Source organism: Terrapene carolina, unplaced genomic scaffold (genome assembly GCF_002925995.2).
Source record: "Terrapene carolina triunguis isolate 2854851 unplaced genomic scaffold, T_m_triunguis-2.0 Scaffold23, whole genome shotgun sequence".
Lineage (NCBI taxonomy): Eukaryota > Metazoa > Chordata > Testudines > Emydidae > Terrapene > Terrapene triunguis.
Window position 1 is genome coordinate 17,763,791 of NW_020664374.1, and position 18,592 is coordinate 17,782,382.

The 18,592-nt window shown below is 38.0% G+C and overlaps 1 protein-coding gene across 1 annotated transcript in view; it reads left to right on the top strand.

Annotated features, from left to right (window-relative positions):
• Positions 1 to 13,013, top strand: part of LOC113406186 (Nance-Horan syndrome protein-like) — a 32,761-nt gene extending 19,748 nt beyond the window's left edge. Inside the window, exons 4-8 of the mRNA XM_026649334.1 lie at positions 226 to 418; positions 3,768 to 3,899; positions 5,096 to 8,059; positions 8,477 to 8,603; positions 11,771 to 13,013. Of these exons, the coding sequence (XP_026505119.1) occupies positions 226 to 418; positions 3,768 to 3,899; positions 5,096 to 8,059; positions 8,477 to 8,603; positions 11,771 to 12,395 (4,041 nt within the window). The 3' untranslated portion in view covers positions 12,396 to 13,013. The remainder of the gene's footprint in view (positions 1 to 225; positions 419 to 3,767; positions 3,900 to 5,095; positions 8,060 to 8,476; positions 8,604 to 11,770) is intronic.
• Positions 13,014 to 18,592: the final 5,579 nt, after the last annotated feature.

Sequence of the window (18,592 nt, forward strand, 5' to 3'; positions counted from 1 at the left end):
ACATTTAATCTACACTAAAACATTTCCAGTATGTTGAGGTATTTTTTATCTTCTTACTGTACATCATGTGTCTGTGGGAACAATAGTCATACAATTGTTTGGAATATCTATAATTCTTCATTGCTCACCTGTAATTTACCTCTAATCTCTTTCTACTGCTTTGTTTAAAAATTAGTCTTGTATGACTAAACAGTGAACACTGATTTTGAATGTATTCATTTGCAGTCCCATCCACCAGAGGAGGAAGACACAGATGTCATGCTAGGGCAGAGGCCGAAAAATCCAATACATAATATCCCTTCTACACTGGATAAGCAAACTAATTGGAGCAAAGCACTACCTCTCCCAACTCCAGAGGAGAAAATGAAACAAGATGCCCAAGTGATTTCCTCTTGCATTATCCCCATCAATGTCACTGGTACAAATCTCTTCTATTTCTTTTGCTTGATTCAAGGGTGGTCAGGTCAGAATATTTCATTACATTAACTGTGTTTCAAAACACAGGACTTTACAATCTATAAGTCAAGACTTTGACTCAAGAATTTAATTTTGTACAGGACACTAACTGGGCTCAATTCCTCCCTCATATAGATCCACTGAAGTCAATGGCATTACATCCAGTATTAATTTGGCCCAGTGTATTTGTGTCACATTACAAACTGTTATCTAACACTAAATTACACGGTATGATGTGTAATTTTGTTATGTATATGACTGGCAACTGGCATTTAAAAGGGCATAAAACAGCTCTTTGAATTTAGCTAACTGAAATAATGCAGAAAGCCATAGTGGTTAATCATATGATAATCATATGTAACCGAGCAAATAAGGGCAGGGAAAATATTATAGCACTTGCAGTACTTTAAATATGCAAGTAATGATCATGCAGCGTATAAGCCATTGCTTTGAGATCTCTTTTCATGCTGCTAAGCTGAAGGTATAGTAATGGCATCGTCATTTATTTATAACTCTCTTAGTTTATGCTTTATTTATTTTATGAATTTGTTTACATATTTGTATGCAGCAGGTATATACAATATTAAATGTGAGGGATAATTTATTTCCAAAAGCCAAAAATAAGCTTCCGTTTTCTTTCAGTCTGTCTTCCATTTTCTGTCTCTTTCTCGTGTATGGTTCAGTGATTAGAGTACTAAAGTCATCTGAGTTTTCCATAAAACTACCTTGCACCAATTTTTGATTAATTTCAGAGTGCAAACTAGGCAGCCTCTCTGACTGAAGACTCAAGTGTAATGATCAACAAGAAAAGCTGTGTACTTACAGTTAAACTTCTAACTAGAGTTGGGTGAAACTGTTCAGCTGAAGCTTTTTTCCTATGAAAAATGCAGATTCAGCGACACCAGATTGATGAATTTATGTCAGTTTTGCCAAATTGTTTTAGGGGGGGAAATCTGAAAAAAATTGAAACATTTCATTTCAACATTTTCTAAATGAAACATTTTGATTTTTTTCAGTTTGAAAAGATTTTTCATTTAAAAATTTCCTTTAATTTTATTTAAAAAAATCAAAAATGTAAAAAAAAAATGTCAAAATTGAATTGAAACATTTTGATTTTGTCAAAGCAATGTGTTTTATTAGATCCAGGATTTTATTTATTTGTTTCGATATGCCAAAAATTTGGAAAATTTTCATTTTCTGTCTAACCCAAAACATTTTTATTTTACTTTTCAAAATTGCCAATGAATCAAAAATTATTTTATTTGCACAGCTCTACTTAAAACATAAAAGTAAGTATTATTTATTCCTTTGTGCTTTTCTGGTAGTGCTCTAATCAGAGAAGGGTGTGAGGGTCAGATATCCTTATGGGACATCAGAGCAGAAAATAATACTGTGATAACTAACAGGATTAATTATAAGTACAATGTGAGGCCTTAAAGAGTATATTCTCCTCAGCATGCACGCACCTATTTCCTACTGTCACTAAAGTTACACATACATATTTAGAGGCGCGTATACCCTTAGATCTGGGATAAATGTCAACTTTTCCAGTAATAGAGTTTTTGTCTGGACTCTACCTGTCATAAATTGGAACCAAATTTCCACTCACCACGTTTACATCCCTAGAATGGTACATAATCTTCTGGCTGTTTAGTGTGTATCATTCTCATTAACATTAATGTGAATAATTTGTACACATAAAGGGGAGAGTATACCCTACTCCACCTGCCACTGGGAGATGACCTGACACATTGGCCACATGGGTCATGTGTAACTAACTCATAATTGCTGGAATTTCAGCTATTTAAAGCAATTTGATTTTGTTAAAAAAAAAAACCCCGATAAACATTCACGTTAAAAAATTACAGGTAATGGAGTTTAGAGCACTTTTGTTCATTATTAAAGAAAGTTCTTCCTCTGCTTATTACAGGGGCACTGGTGGTTATGGGATATCTGTCTGAAGCCTCTATTACACTGTAGTAGATTTCAAGAAGAACTTTTACAAGAAAGTTACTTTTTAATGTTTTGCATTGTTATGTAATGTAATATGTGTGTGTGTGTGTATAATTATGTTTAATATAATTATACGCTATTTAACATAGAGCTTTTATTTTTTTTTATTTTTTTAGTCAGGATTGGGTTGCTTTGTTTTATTTTTTCTAAAAATTGCAAACCACAGAAAGAGTAGCCCCAACTTCACTGTTTATAGCCCTGGCCCAATTATTCAAACATGAGTCTTGCCAACTTTAGAGAGCATGACTTTGCATTTGCTAGAGAAGCCAGCCACAGCTAAGTGCCTTAGGTGCTGGAACGAGGAGTGCTGCCGCACCCCCTGGCTTGAAGTGGTTTCCATCATATACCGGGTTTACAGTTTGGTTCAGTGGCTCTCAGCACCCCCACTATTCAAATTGTTCCAGCACCCCTGCTAAGTGCTCTATTTTTTGGCTGTCTTCCATTTAATTTTTTATTGATCATGGAGAAAAACAAACCTTCCTTTAGTAGTAACACCATGCAAATGTAAACAAAATGAGATGTTCTTATCTATTCTGTATAGCCAAAGTTTTAAAAAATGAGTGTCTAAATTTCAGTTCTTAAATCCACATTTAGACACCTAAGTATGTGGCCTAGTTTTCAGAAGTGCTGGTCACCCAGCAGCAACCACTGACTTCCATGGGAGGCTGCGGGGTAATCATGCCAGTTTTGGAGGTGGCTAAATGTGGATTTAGAAACTGAACTTTAAGTACACATTTATTTAAATGTTGACCCTATGTAACGGTTAAGAAAAATGTCCTCTAAACTTGCATGTGGATATAAAATACTTTATTCACCTTTTCCCTTAGCCCCTTGGTCTCCTCAGAATTAGCAAAGTATGGCAAAATGGTTTTATGAACCAGTTTTTTAGTTAGTTAATTAGTTTGTTTAAATGAGTCAGAATATAGCTGACCAGATTCAGGTTATCATCTTGGCTGCTACCATTCTTTGCAGAGGTGTTGACTTCATTGTCTCCATGGCAAACAAATAAGTAGCTGTGATAAAGATGCCTGCCATGGAGAATTCCTAACTGTTTTCCTTTTCTTATTTGTTTACTTTCTTTTTTCTCCTTCTGTTTCTTTTGGCAGTGCAGGCTGCTGAGAGGGAGCCGGAGTTAGAAGTAACACTGTGATATACCGTAATATAATTTACATAAGAGCTGCATAAGGGCTCCATTATATTTATTCACAGGCTCCAAGCTCACATACCTCCGCTGTGTTCCAGCCATGACATTTGTTTACCATTTCTAAAGGCTAATGAGACCTATTTATGGGTTGCAGGAGTTGGTTTTGACAGAGAGGCTAGTATACGCTGCTCTCTTGTTCATTCACAATCTGTACTACAGCGAAGACGAAAGTTGAGAAGGAGGAAAACCATCTCTGGCATCCCCAGAAGAGTGCAACAAGAAATAGGTGTAGTATAAATAAAAATCTTCAATAGATAGCATTCTAACTGACTTAAATCGCAGGGATCTGAAGTGGTAGCCTGCCTTCCAAACAGCTTTCCAAGGAAACATTAACGCTTTTATGGTTGTGGAGTTTGGAAATGATGTGTTTGGTTTTTTTTCTTTAATACAGTAAGCAAAGCTATATTACTCAATATGGCCTTGACATACCACAGGCCTTACCGAGTGATATAGATATACATGTTCAACCCTTATTGTTTAAATGTAATCAGTTACTTAATTTTTTTTTTCAGTTTATTTTTGTTCTATAACCATAGTTATGTGCATAAAAAGTAACTAGATTCAGTGAAAGTTTTTTCTTGTGCAAGAGATCTTAAGGTAAAGAAGTGACAGATATTATCCTGCAAGATGATGAGCTGTCACAGCACCCAGAACAACTTACATATATAACCAATTGAATATTTGAATTAGACATCTGCAAGTGCTTTCCTAGAAACTTTGTCAAACATTATTCTTATCTATTTTTCCAATTTCAATTCCCACTCATTCTTTATTACTGAGGATGAAATCAGGAGGCCTAACTCTGATCTCATATCAGTGTAAATCAGAAGTAACTCTTTGGAAGTCAGCTCTAGTGTAAAATGGGTGTGAGATCAACATTAGATCCAGGATCTTTATTTCTTAAGCATACATCTATTCCTGAAGCCAGCCAGGAATGTGTTCATATTAGGGAATAAGCAACTAGAGCCTATGAAACAAAGATCCTGTTATTATGCAAATACCCTTGGTAGTAAAGAATCAGATAAAGGAAATTCATACATATACAATCAAAATAGATTTGTTTTAAATAAAAATGATTACAAAGTTTTCTATAAGGCAACAGCTCATTAAAACAGCCTTTATTAGTTGAAATACAGTGACACAAACTAAAAAGTGAATATTTATCTTGTCACAGCAAGATCAGCTCAGCGCGAGATCACATTGCAGGAATAGGAGAACCAAGATCACATTGCAGGAATAGGAGAATTTCCCATCTTACCGGGATAAGGTCTGCCTTATATGCTTTTTATAGTAAAGTTACATTTGGTACAATACTCAGCAAGAAAAAAGTCTACAACAAATACGTTTCTTGGGTTACTCTGCGGGTCATCGTTAGTCAGCAAATGTAAAAATGTATCTCACACAATTTTACATGTATCCTAGATTCTGATGAATCACCAGTAGCGAGAGAACGGAATGTGATTGTGCATGCAAATCCAGACTTCTCCAGTACAATCAACAGGAGATCAGGTACCAGAGACTCTGAGTGCCAGACTGAAGAAATTCTCATTGCTGCTCCATCCAGAAGAAGAATCCGAGCTCAGAGAGGTCAAAGTGTTGTAGCCTCCTTGTCACATTCAGCCGGCAACATTTTGGTATTGACAGACAACGGTGACGCAATGTTCACTACAGCAGTGAGCAACCGTATCCGATCACGGAGTCTTCCTCGTGAAGGTGCTAGAGCCAGTGAAGCTGATCAAGATGCTGATGCCAAAACTTCAGCGTATGAAGCAGAAGACTTTTTGGCAAGCCAAGAAAGAATCCCAAAAAAGGGTAACAATAACCAGGGTTCACAAGAACACCAGCCCATAGGTTTAACTTGTTCTCAGCACCTTCACAGCCCAGAACATAATGTAAACGAGAGAGGGAGGTCAAGGTTGTCAAGGATGGCAGATTCTGGAAGCTGTGAGATTTCATCAAACTCTGACACCTTTGGGAGCCCCATTCACTCTATCTCCACAGCAGGAGTCCTTCTCAGCAGTCACATGGACCAGAAAGATGACCATCAATCCTCCAGTGGGAACTGGAGTGGAAGTAGCTCAACATGTCCCTCACAGACGTCGGAAACCATTCCTCCTGCTGCTTCTCCTCCGTTGACTGGCTCCTCACATTGTGACTCAGAATTGTCACTGAACACTGCTCCTAATGCCAATGAAGATGCTAGTGTCTTTATAACAGAGCAGTACAGTGATCACATAGATAAGGTTCGAGGTCACAGGGCAAGCTCCTTCACCTCCACTGTAGCGGATTTACTTGATGACCCCAATAACAGCAACACAAGCGATAGTGAATGGAATTACTTGCATCATCATCACGATGCATCCTGTCGTCAAGATTTCAGCCCTGAACGCCCAAAGGATGACAGCCTAGAATGCCCAAGTTTTACGAGTATGGCCACTTACGATAGCTTTCTAGAAAAGACCCCATCTGACAAAGCAGACACTAGCTCACACTTTTCTGTGGACACTGAAGGATATTATACCTCCATGCACTTTGACTGTGGTCTCAAAGGTAATAAAAGTTATATTTGTAACTATGCAGCCGCAGGCTCTGAGAGTGGCCGGAATGCAGATGTTGCTTCCAGTCTCACTGATTGTGCCTGGCAGGATTATGTAAACCACAGGAGGCAGGGAAGACAGAGCATCTCTCTTAAGAAACCAAAGGCAAAGCCAGCCCCACCAAAACGCAGTTCATCTTTGAGGAAATCTGATGGCAGCACAGATCTTCCTGAGAAGAAAGAACCAAAGATAAACAGTGGGCAGCACGTGCCTCACACTTCCAGGGAAATGAAGCTGCCACTTGAGTTTTCAAATACACCTTCTAGAGTGGAAAACTCTAATCTGCCAAGCAAACAGGAACTCTCCTGGATTAATCAGAATGACAGTGAATTAAAGAACATTCAGTTTGACACCACGGATATTCCATCATTTAAAGATGAAGGTGCTGAACAATCTCACTATGCAGATCTCTGGCTTCTAAATGACTTGAAATCTAATGATCCTTATAGGTCTTTATCCAATTCAAGCACAGCTACGGGTACTACAGTCATAGAATGCATAAAGTCGCCAGAAAGTTCTGAATCACAAACATCCCAATCCGGATCGAGAGCCACCACCCCATCCCTACCTTCTGTTGATAATGAGTTTAAGCTGGCTTCCCCGGAAAAGTTGGCGGGTTTAGCATCACCCTCTAGTGGTTACTCCAGTCAGTCTGAAACACCAACATCCTCTTTCCCGACAGCTTTCTTCTCTGGGCCCTTATCTCCAGGGGGTAGTAAAAGAAAGCCAAAAGTACCAGAAAGGAAGTCCTCATTGCAACAACCTTCTTCTAAAGATGGCACTGTATCTCTAAACAAAGATCTAGAACTTCCAATTATACCTCCTACTCATCTTGACCTAAGTGCTCTTCATAATGTCTTGAATAAACCATTTGCTCACAGAAACCAGTTGCATGCTTTTAATCACAATAAACAGAACATGGTAGGAGAAGCACTAAACCCTAATCCTCCACCAGCCCTTGCTATTACACCTTCAGTTCTAAAATCTGTTCACCTTAAATCGATTAATAAGCCTGAAGAAGTGAAACAAAAAGACGATAATACAGACCTTCTCTGCATACAAGAAACCACATTAATGGTGACTGCCATTTCTCCAGGCAAAATGAGGCCACTTGTAGCTAAGAAATCAATATCACGTCAGTACTCTACTGAAGATGCCATAATGTCCTATATTGACTCTTCTCCAGTGGAGACAGGCCCTGATAAACTGCATTCAGAAAAAGATTCATCTATCAGTGTACAGAATAATTGTGATCAAGAAACTGTAACCTCAGCAAATGTGGGTATTTTAGAAGCAAGCACCATGAAAGACCAAATGCATCCAGTTGGTGAGCCTTTACCAGAGAACACACAAATCCGTAACACTGCTACAGAAGGGTTTCAAAAAGGTTTAGCTGTCCTCACAAGTGATTATGAAGTTAAGATAACTTATCATGAAACAGAACAGGAAGGGAGCCTCGATCCTGTGCAGATTAAGCAAGAATTACCTGCAGTCTGTGAACAAAAGTTGGAATCTAAACCTGTGGATGAAACCACATTCCAGTCTGATCTACCAGTTGGGGGAGCAGACATTAGTAATCAGCCTAAGCATCAGTTTGATATAAGCCACCGTGATGACAAAGTGCCTGGGAATATCAGCTATGAATCAGAGATATCAACTGTAAATTCACTTAATGAAAAAAGTTCTGAGCAGGAAAATGATGTTGCATCAGGTATTCCAACCAAAAGTGCCTCTGATGACAGCAGGGCAGAGGAGACACAAGGGAGTGCAGATGATGCTTCACTGAAAGGTCAGTTTTATAATTAACTAACTAATTCTATAATTTAAAAAAGTGATTATATAGAGATGATTTTTAGTGATCATTAAAAATATTGATTCTCAGGTTGAGGGACTCTTCATAACTCCATTGATTTTAATGGAGCTATCCTGATTTATGTCAGCTGAGTATCTGGCTGACTTTATTTTAAACATTCTTACAAGAATATATATTTTGCATTCTCCTGTTACTTCATTTCAGTTAAGAAAAGAGCACTAAACCATTTATACCAAGAAACAGTACTTTGACAGACGAGTACAATATTTAGACTAGATTTAAAGTGTATATTATTGCATAGACAATTCCATTATTAATTGAGCTTGTGAATTGTATTAGCATCCTATTGTAAAATGTGGCAAGCATCTGACATTGCTTCTTTTCTTATTTAAGAATCTTCTCCAAGTGATGATTCCATAATTTCACCATTGAGTGAAGATTCTCAGACTGAAGCAGAAGATGTTTTTGTGTCTCCAAACAAACCTCGCACTACAGAGGATCTATTTGCAGTCATTCACAGGTGATCTAGCATTACTGTTACTGGAATCCATATGAATACAGAATACAATCTTCTCCTCCTAAAATCTGCAGCTAAGCATCAACTAACAGTGTCCAAGAAGGGAATGCACACTGGCTAAGTGAGTCATGTTCCCATTTACTAGCTGGACCACATTGAGAATAAGAGCCTACTACTCTTATTAGCTAATGGAGATACTCCTTTGGTTCAAGTAGTAGAGAGTTTTGGTGCTGAAGATTCTGAGTTCTATTTCCACTGACAGTAAGAGTATTATGGAAGTTCCATTATGCTACCATAGTTAAGAATGTGCTGTTTTACACTTACAGCAGGATTCAAGCTCTTGGTTTTATGTGAAAACCACAGTGTATTTGCTCCAAATTTTTAGCACATAATCATTGAATAAAAATTGAACTTTCTGAGCAGTTTCAAGAAAATCAGCTTCTTGGATTCTGAATTCTAATCTATTAGAAATTAATCTGTCCAGAATTCACATTCTGAATCTCATGAGGTTTTGGGTCACTCTAACTTAAAAACTGCGAAGTGTAGAAAGTACAAAATGTGTTTCGTGAAGCCTCTGAGGTTATATAATTATTTTGTTAATTAACAAAAAAATTGTTAGGGCTTCTTGTCATAACTGTTGGTTTAAGTTGTGGTGAGCTGAAGGAGACCATTGTTTATGACAACCAGGATCTTCTATGAAGTAGTAGCTATTGGTTTGTCATAGAAAAAGAGTTCTGTGAAACTGTTCAGCAGTTCAGGAATGAAGCTGGTCTTCATAAAACTATAATCTTCATTAGCGAAGCTCCTGACCTAACTAACAATGTCACAAAGAACAGTGCTTTTGACAAAGCAACAGCTACAGTATCAAGCGCCTTGCTCTTTGTAAAATTGTCAGTGTGCTCAGGGGTTCCTTGTCTTCATGAAAGTAACAGCTACCAATGTTGAAGATCCTGTTCTTTGTCAAATTGTTCAGCAATTAAGGAGCAGAAGTAACTTCTGCACCAGATGGTTATTTTCACAAAGTAGCCATTGCTGGGTTGGAGATCCTTTCTTAATCTAAAAAACTGGGAATCTAAAAAACACAAAGTTGTGTGTGAGTTAGAATAACTTTCTATATAACATACCTTACACAAAATGACAAAAGCAAGGACATGAAAAGTTAAGGCATCTAACATGACATACCTTTTACTCCTCCACCGAGATGCATACCTCACCACTAGAACCAGCATACAACACATACAACAAACCACAAACCTCTGCCCCTGTAGGGATGCCAGCCTACCAGCACCCATTAAGTGCTTTGCTGACTAAGGATGGACTTAATCATGTGATTAACTGTTTTGCTTTATTGGTATCATAGGGAGTGATGAAGGATTATGAGCAGTGGGAGACTGGCTGCATCTCCTTAATTGTGCATTACCAGACTTTCAGACAGTTGGATTTTTAAAGTGGCATTGGATTTTTGTAAAGGAAGTACAGTCTCATTATTGGGTGCTAGCTGGGTTCCATTAAAATACACCTTCAATCTTAACTGTTTTTAACAGTTGTTTGGTTATAAATTTCCCATTTATTTAATGAAAGCCAAGAGCTTCAATTGGGTTGGTGTATAAGGGCTACAGGAGAGTAGCTCTACTTCAGCAGAGTTTATAAGGTCCACTAAAGCAGGGTTCCCCTCCTCCAGATTTTAGGAAGTCCATAGGAGGCGTGTGTGATAAGTGGGAGTTATATCATCTTGGGATATGGGGTAGTGGACAGTGGAGGGAATGGAGGATATGATGTGGCTTTTATACCATAAAAAACTGTCCTTATATACCCTGCACCACCATCCTTGCCCTTTCTCTTCTTTCCCATTTCATGCCCTTTATATTGTTCAATCCTATTTCATTCCCCCTTCCATCACATCAGTGTTTTCTGCCTGACTCCTCCTCTACAGCACCCCAACTCTGAGACATGGCTTCATGCTACCCATCTGTATATCCCCCTGAGCCATAACCCCAGTCCATGTCCCTCCTAGTCCTTCTTCCCTTTCTCTGTACATCCTCCTGAACTCCTGCCTGGTCACATTTCCCCGGGTCTCTTACTCCCCACATCTAACTCAGCCTAGTAGCTTGTCAAAAGAACATCAATTTATATTTATAAATATTGCTCTTCATATGATGAGCCAAAAAGACATGGAATTATTTTCCAAATAAACTATAGCTTTTTCCAAACACCATAATCTTAAAACTCTGATTTTTACCAAACTTCCCAGAAAAACTCTATGCTGGGATGACAACTGCATAACAATTGTTGGCCCTTTACTTGGAATCTTTCATCTGCTCCTTTCTCTGTGTGCTGTAGCCACCTTATTTATTTTGTTAAAATTTTAAAAGGGGCTTTTAAAGGTTGCTTTATTATAATATTGTATTGTATTGCTGGTGAACAGCTTGAATATCTTTATGGAATGAGTAGAACAATTTACAAATACAATTGGTGCCATCCGTTGTTGTTGTTGTTGTTAACATGCATATCTCCTGAGCAAAATACCCACAATCGGCTCTTCATTCTGCCTGCTAGCTCTGTTCTTATGAGCTGGCGATGATATTGAAACCCAAGAGAAGCCAGCCAGCGCTTCAGAATTAGATTTTTTTTTTTTTGTATTTAATTAAAATTTTCCATCACGACTAAAGTACAACTGAAGTTTTCTAATATCAGCTACAATGGATTAAAACAGGTTACAATTTATAATAATTAAACCTAAGACAACATATATATCAGTATTCAAATATAGGGCCAAATTGCCGCCACCTCTTCTGTAAGTAGAGGGGATTCTGATCTGGTGGCTCTTGCTGGAGAGTCAGAGCCAAAAGTAGAGAGACTGTCACCTTTTGTTGCATTATTCCATCCTTTTCCCAAGCCTGTGTAAGTCCTACCATGGATGAATTGTATAGACTGGGCCAAGCAGAGTTGAGTGGGACAGGAGCTACTCTCTGTAACTAGTGCCTAATGTACATACAATTCTTACATGCCATTTAAAGTTTTTCAATGATTATTAACCTACATTACTTGGTGGGGGTATTGTGAGGAGTTAATAGGTGCCTAGTTCTGTGAAGCTGTAAATTGCTGTAGCAATGCTATGTATTATTTCATGGGAATAACATACAAACATATGTGCCTTTGTTTTTTAACAGATCAAAAAGAAAAGTACTTGGGAGAAAAGATTCTGGAGATGTTTCTGTAAGAAACAGATTGAGAGCTTCATCTGGGGCCAGCAGCACGTCACCTGCTAGCAGCACGTCACCTGCCAGCAGTGTGCCACCTGCCAGCAATGTGGGAGCCCCAACAAGCAGTCAGAGGTCTCCAGGTCTTATTTACAGGAATGCCAAAAAGTCCAACACATCTAACGAGGAATTTAAGCTACTGCTCCTTAAAAAGGGCAGTCGATCCGATTCTAGCTATAGGATGTCAGCGACCGAGATACTAAAGAGCCCTATTTTGCCCAAATCTCCCAGTGAGCTAATTGTGGATTCCCCTCAAAACACTGATGAGACTCCCCAGGCATCAACTCCTGAAGCATTATCCCCCCTGTCTCCTTGCTCCCCTAGAGTTAATGCAGAAGGTTTCTCCTCCAAGAGCTTTTCTATGTCTGCATCTTCAAGAGTAGGGCGCTCGCGGGCACCTCCTGCAGCCAGCAGCAGCCGTTACAGCGTACGCTGTAGGCTGTACAATACGCCGATGCAAGCTATCTCAGAAGGAGAAACTGAGAATTCAGATGGCAGCCCTCATGACGACCGATCTTCTCAGAGTTCAACATAGGTTGCCTAAGCTCCAGAGAGCCACACTGTTGACTGTGAAACTTGTAAACTCTGAAATTACTGGGGTTATAAAAGGATGTGAATATAAGAGGCCAACGCTGTAGCAGTCAAAACAATTGCAGGGCAATATCAATGCTTAAAAGTGTTTGTGTTTATAAGATGCTGGGAAAACAGAAATTTAGAGCTGTAGCTACTGATTACTTTACATTTTCTAAAAAGTAGAAATATATGCTATGTCTCTTCTGTTTACCTTTAGCTTCATTTATCCTACTCTCATTCCTGTTGTCACTGTAGATTTCAAAATCATCCAATTTTCATAGAATTAAAAATAACTTTTTTTTTAAGTTGCCCATTTAGGAACAAAACCTCTCACTGTAGTGCTTCCCTAGGGAAAAAATGAAATTGTGCTTACGGATTGGTATTTTTCTACACTAAAATGAACTGAAACAAAATTTAGAAAAAATTAACAGAACATATGTAAATACCATATTTTTGATAAAAATCTGTAAATAGAATAATCAGAAAAAAGTGGACACATGGCAAACAGTTTACTGCATAACAACTTTGTTTATAGAAGACAAAAATAGTAAAATGTACTAACTGTATTCTGTGAATACCATTTTCATATCAAACATCGTATTTACATGTCCACCAATACCACTTTCAGTGTGATCAAAAAGCCTCAAATCTGAATTCTAACTGTATGAAAGAAAATCTCAATGTTAATTAATGAAATATTAAGGCTAATTAAGAGCTGATTAATTTTAAAGTAACCATTTGTCTTTCAAAATTTAGCTCAAAACAAGCTAATTGCAAAGTGCAGCTGTGAGTTTCAATGTGGTAATTGGTAGGGATGGAAAGCATGCTTTTAACAGAACAAAATCATTTCTAATGCAAAGCCCCAAGCAGTCACATTTGACAGTGTCCCTTAGCCCTTTATTCTGACATGGATTGCATTAGAGAGAATAGCTATGAGGAAATAGTACTTATTTTCATATTCTTATTAGACTATTGGGATACATAACAGTCATAACCTGAGAAATATAATCTTTAAACATGATTAGTTTCTGGTTCTTAAAGGAAACAAATAAATTATAAGCATGCAACAAACACCGTTTTATCAGTAAATATTTACAATGAGTTTTCAGTGAAGCTTTCTCTTTGTGCTGATGAGATTCATGCTACCTAAATATTTACAGAAATGACACTGTGAAAAACGTAGCTGGGAAATAAGTGTGTGTACGCATTATTTATATTCATTATTAAATGAGGAATGCTCTGGTTCATTATGCCAGCCACATACAGCTTAGTTTTGTCTGGGTTTACCAGAAATGCTTAACAGGGTGGGGGAATGATATGGGGGAGGGAAAGGAGATGAGTCAGAGCAAATGCTTTGATAAACTGAAGGCAGGGAAACAAAAGCTGAATTACTTGAAGTTACTTGAATTTTCTTGTCTTAAAACTGAAAGAAAACATAGCTGTGAGCTCAAACCACAAGTTGTTTTATATCTTTAATTTTTAAACAAAATAAAACCAATGTTTAAAATGATAGGCCTGATTCCCTTTTGTGACACCAGTTTTCCAACGGTGTAGCACCGCTTACGCCAAGTGGAGAATCAGGCCCTATTTGTTCAAAATGTAAGCAGTTGGTATTGCTTGCAGTAGAATATGCTTTTGAACATGGGATGGTTTAATGCAGAGGAGAGTTTTTAAGGAAGAATGTGGCATGGAGTAGGACAGAGTGAGTAGGATGACAGAAAGGTACTTTGGTACTAAAGAAATCAAATAAATTTGGCTTCAAGCATAAGTAAATGACGATAGGGAAGTGGGATGTGTGAAAGGGGTTTTATTGGTTTAGGTTTTACTTATACAATGCATAGGGCAGAGAGTTTTAAAAGAAGGCAAATAATGTTTTGAAGAGGACGGTTCTATTTAAAATTGGAATGATTTTGGAATGACTGAATAAACTAGAATGACTTAACAAAAATTTGAATGTTATTTCCCATTAGAATATGTCCTATTTCATCTAGTGTACACCACAAAAAATATAATTCAGGGTTCTCTACCGTCCTTCTGTGCAGTGTGATAGCATACAGTACGTGGGATATGGTCAGTGTGTGCATGTGAGTATGTGTGTTGGGGGGAAATTAAATCGGCAAAACGGTTTAAAACATCAGGAAAACCTGGAGGTGTTTAAAGAAAGATAAGTGGGTCAAGGTTTTGGAAATAAGTCTCATTGCTTGTGTCAACAGGCTAGTTAAGAAAACCTGAGTCTAAGTGCAGGTGAAATAAATGAATTAGTATGTTTTTTACCAGGACACGTTTAGCATATCTCAAAATACTTTTTTTTTTTTTTTTTGGAGACCATGAGTAAATGAAGTTGATGAGTCAGACAGAACAGTCTTATTTGGTCCTCTTGGGTCATTTACCTTAAAATTTATATCAGCCGCCCTTTTATAATATCCTTAATATGCTTTAAAAAATCATTCTAAAGTTTAAGTAGAAAACAGCTGAGTTGACTTTGATAAATTGATATCACCTTTTATTAACAAACAAGGCATTTAATTTCATACCATATATATATGGTACCACTATGAAATTAAATGTGTATGAAATTAAATATATATATAAAGATAAACATTTTGACTTGAATTATGAGGCAGTAATATACCTTCTGTATGTAATGCTCACAGAACTAGCACATCAAATATAGTTTTACTTATTTTGTTTAATCTAAAATCTATGACAAAGTTTTTCTATTTTCTAGTTAACAGAGTTAAACCCAAATAAAGCTGGATTGTAAATCCACTAAGAAAAAAAAAGAATTCACAATCATAACAAGTGAGGGAGCCAGAAAATTTTTTAAAGGAAACCCCTTTAGTGAGGTTTATATCTTTAAAGGCGCTCAAGACAAGCTTTAGAACAAAAATAACAACACATATCTTGAAACAGGGTACAATGCTACACTAGGTAACTTGTGAACCATCATTCCAAGCTATTGTTCTGTTTGCACTGAGGTTATGGAAATGGTTTTTGGAAATTATGCAGCTGTTTTTGTGTCTGAAAAATAACTTTTTTTTCTTTTTTTCTTTTGTGGCAGCATAGAGGACATGGAATAGTTGTAGCAAATAAAGCAAATGTTTGCTTTTGCCAAAGGTCAGTGATTGAGTGCATTTGCTGCAATGGTGGCAGATTTAGAGAAATACTGTAGGTTATGACTTAAAGATTAAAAAAAAATTAAGGAGGTTACAGTGTAACTATTTTGGTACTAGCACCAGTTCATGCTGGCAGAAAAGACAATGGTTTATGGACTTGCATCCATTTTGTATTTTTGTAATATTTGTAAATATGAACTTTTTAAATTGTTGCAAAGATGGTTTCTTTTGTAAAATGTTTTCAAAGTTTACATTAAATCCAAGCCTTTGTATATTTTAGAGCTGTGCAACACTTTAAGTCTTGTATTTATTTTTAGTAAAAACAGTGACAGTTTCATTGTGAACCCCTCTCAAAAAATGTGTCAGAAAAGTTTGATTACCTAGAAAGTGTGTATAGAAACTGCAAATAAACGTGACTGCAATTAAACCACACATTCTGTTTATTGTCCTCCAGTGAAATGTTATTTCTAATCAATAGTCTGCAAATGAGGCAGTTTGCAAAGGTAAGTTTCTACGTACATTACACATTTCATACAGTCTATTCTTGTTCTCTCTCCTTGAATTCTAATTTTTAGTTCACAGACAGAGGACAAAATCCAATTGCCATTGACTTTAATAGGATTGTTAATGGGAGTTTTGCCTAAGTAGAAAGACTTCTGGATTTGCCCTTAGTTTATTGTTTGGGGATGGGGGGAGGGAGACAAAATGATGGCAAGATTGCTTGCTTATCTGTGGTTGGAAGGCCTAAAACAAACTGCAACAATGAAAATCCAAGGTGTAACCAAGCCCCAGGACTGAATGTCACTTGGAAATGCAGGTGGTGGTCAAAAGGCAGAACATAACATTTAAAAATAAAATAAAAAATGTAGATTTTGCTGCCATTTTAAGTACAGTGATTATGGTGGGGGAAGTTGTGATCAGACCTTATATGGATTCATAAGTTGGGGCGGACGTAAGGTCCCTCCCCCTCTGTTTAATGCAAGGCTGTTCACAATGACAGTCCTTGCACTTAAAAAAAATAAATAAACATTGTGGAAGAAGAGGTGGAAATGATTAACCTTTCTCAAATGTGTGAAGAGAAGAATTTTTGGTGCACCATTTGTGGATGGCTTTGTACTACTCTACATGGATACTTAAAAGAAAAAGATGGGTATGGCAGAAGAATTGAAATCTGCGGTTATGATGCCTAGAGCATGTGGAGAAAATTAGCATTAGGGAATGCAGCAGGTTTATTTAAAATTCCAGTCAAGTGAATGAAGATTTCCCATATGGGTGTGGTCTTGAAGGAGTCTCCACCTGGGATTTAGCTTACATAACATTTTATTCAGATGGTGAACCAGTTAATGATTATGTAGATCATTTGCTGCTGTTAGTGGTATGTGCTCCTCTCAACCAAGCAATATAAATGAGTAAGAGTTGTGGAAAGAGCTCAGTCTGTAAAAGCAGACACAGAATCTGCTTTTCATCTGTTTCCAAAACATCCAGTTAGGCTGTCCTGGGAACAGATCAAAATCATACCCATGCTTTTCCAAAGGATGCGGTCTTCTTTTTTCCCAAAGTTACTTGCCTTGTGCTGTTCTGGCTAGACCCTTCTTGACTCTGAGTTGTTTTAACAGACATGTAGACAAGTCAGATCGCTGCATATGTTACATGGGGAATTCTGCGCCACTGTGCAATGCAGAATTTTGCAGAAATTGAAAATTTCCTTACCCCCACAGAAATAGGCTGCAGTGCTGCTGGCCACCACTAGGGGCCGCTGGACCCAGCAGAGCCCAGCTTGCCCATAGAAGATACTGCCATGGGGAGAGAGAGGGAGCTAGAGGGTTCCTGGCAGTGGCAGTTCCCCGCATGCCCTGAGGGAAGGAGAGAGTGGTGCACAGGGGAAACTGTGCAAGTCTGGGACTGAGCATCAGGCTGTTTCTCCTGCTGGATCCCTGGGCTCAGGGGGTGTGCGTCTGACTGGGGGGTCCTGCAGCTGGGCTCTGGGGGGAGGGGGAGTTTCTGGGTGGGGAGACTCTGTGGCTGAACTCTGGGAGGGAAGGGGGTGCAGGTATCTGGGGGGAGGGGGTTGAGGTGTATTGGCTGGGGGGGAGCCCTGGCTGGGCTCTAGAGGGGAGGGGGCAGAGAAGCAGGAACTGCGTTGTTGTAGGAGTTTCTTTAACTCTCTACTCATGGGGGAATTTTTGTGTTTTCTGTATCGTTATAGACATACTTGCTGACAGGTACTTTGAAATAAATTACCAAAATAATTGAAACTGGTGTGATTATGTAGTGTTATTTTGACAAATAAAATTTGCAGAATTTTAAAATGCCAGAATTTTTAATTTTTTGGCGCAGAATTCCCCCAGGAGTAATATGTAGGAACACGACTGCACTACATTTGCCTGCCATTGTGATGCGCTTTAATCATGGCACATAGAATAAACCTAGCCACAATTCAACTTACAGATATTAGATGATTTGGTTTCTGCCAAGAAAGGTGAGAAGGTCATAATGTCTCTGTTGGATGTGTATAGTAAGCAGGATGCCCCAAATTACATCAGTTAGTAAAAAAGTCATTATAATGGCTCCATGGCATGGAAACTTTTTTAGTCACACAGGCAAGTGACGCCTTGGTTTTGAATAACGGGGGGGGGGGGGGGGGAATTTGGGCTGCAGATCCAGATCAGAATTGGACTCTTCAAATAAAAAGTAGAGAAAGATGTTTAAAGGGACTGGTAAAGCTAGAAAAGCGCAGCAGCACATAGCTAAAACTATAACAAAATCACTAGGTAAAATGCAGTGGTTAAAGTAACTCAAAATAGGAAGGGAAAGTCACCTATTTTCATTACACATCACTGTGTGGTAACAGAATGCTGCACAATGGAAGAGAATGGGGTCATGAAGAAATGTATCTGAAATGAATTCATATTCCTGGGCAGGCCCATAGCTAGCCCCACAGCATGTGTATGTAGCTGGATAGGGACACATCCATGCTCTCCAATCCATTCCTCTAAATACTGTGATTTAAACTTTTTCAGAATGGTGTATCAATATTAATATA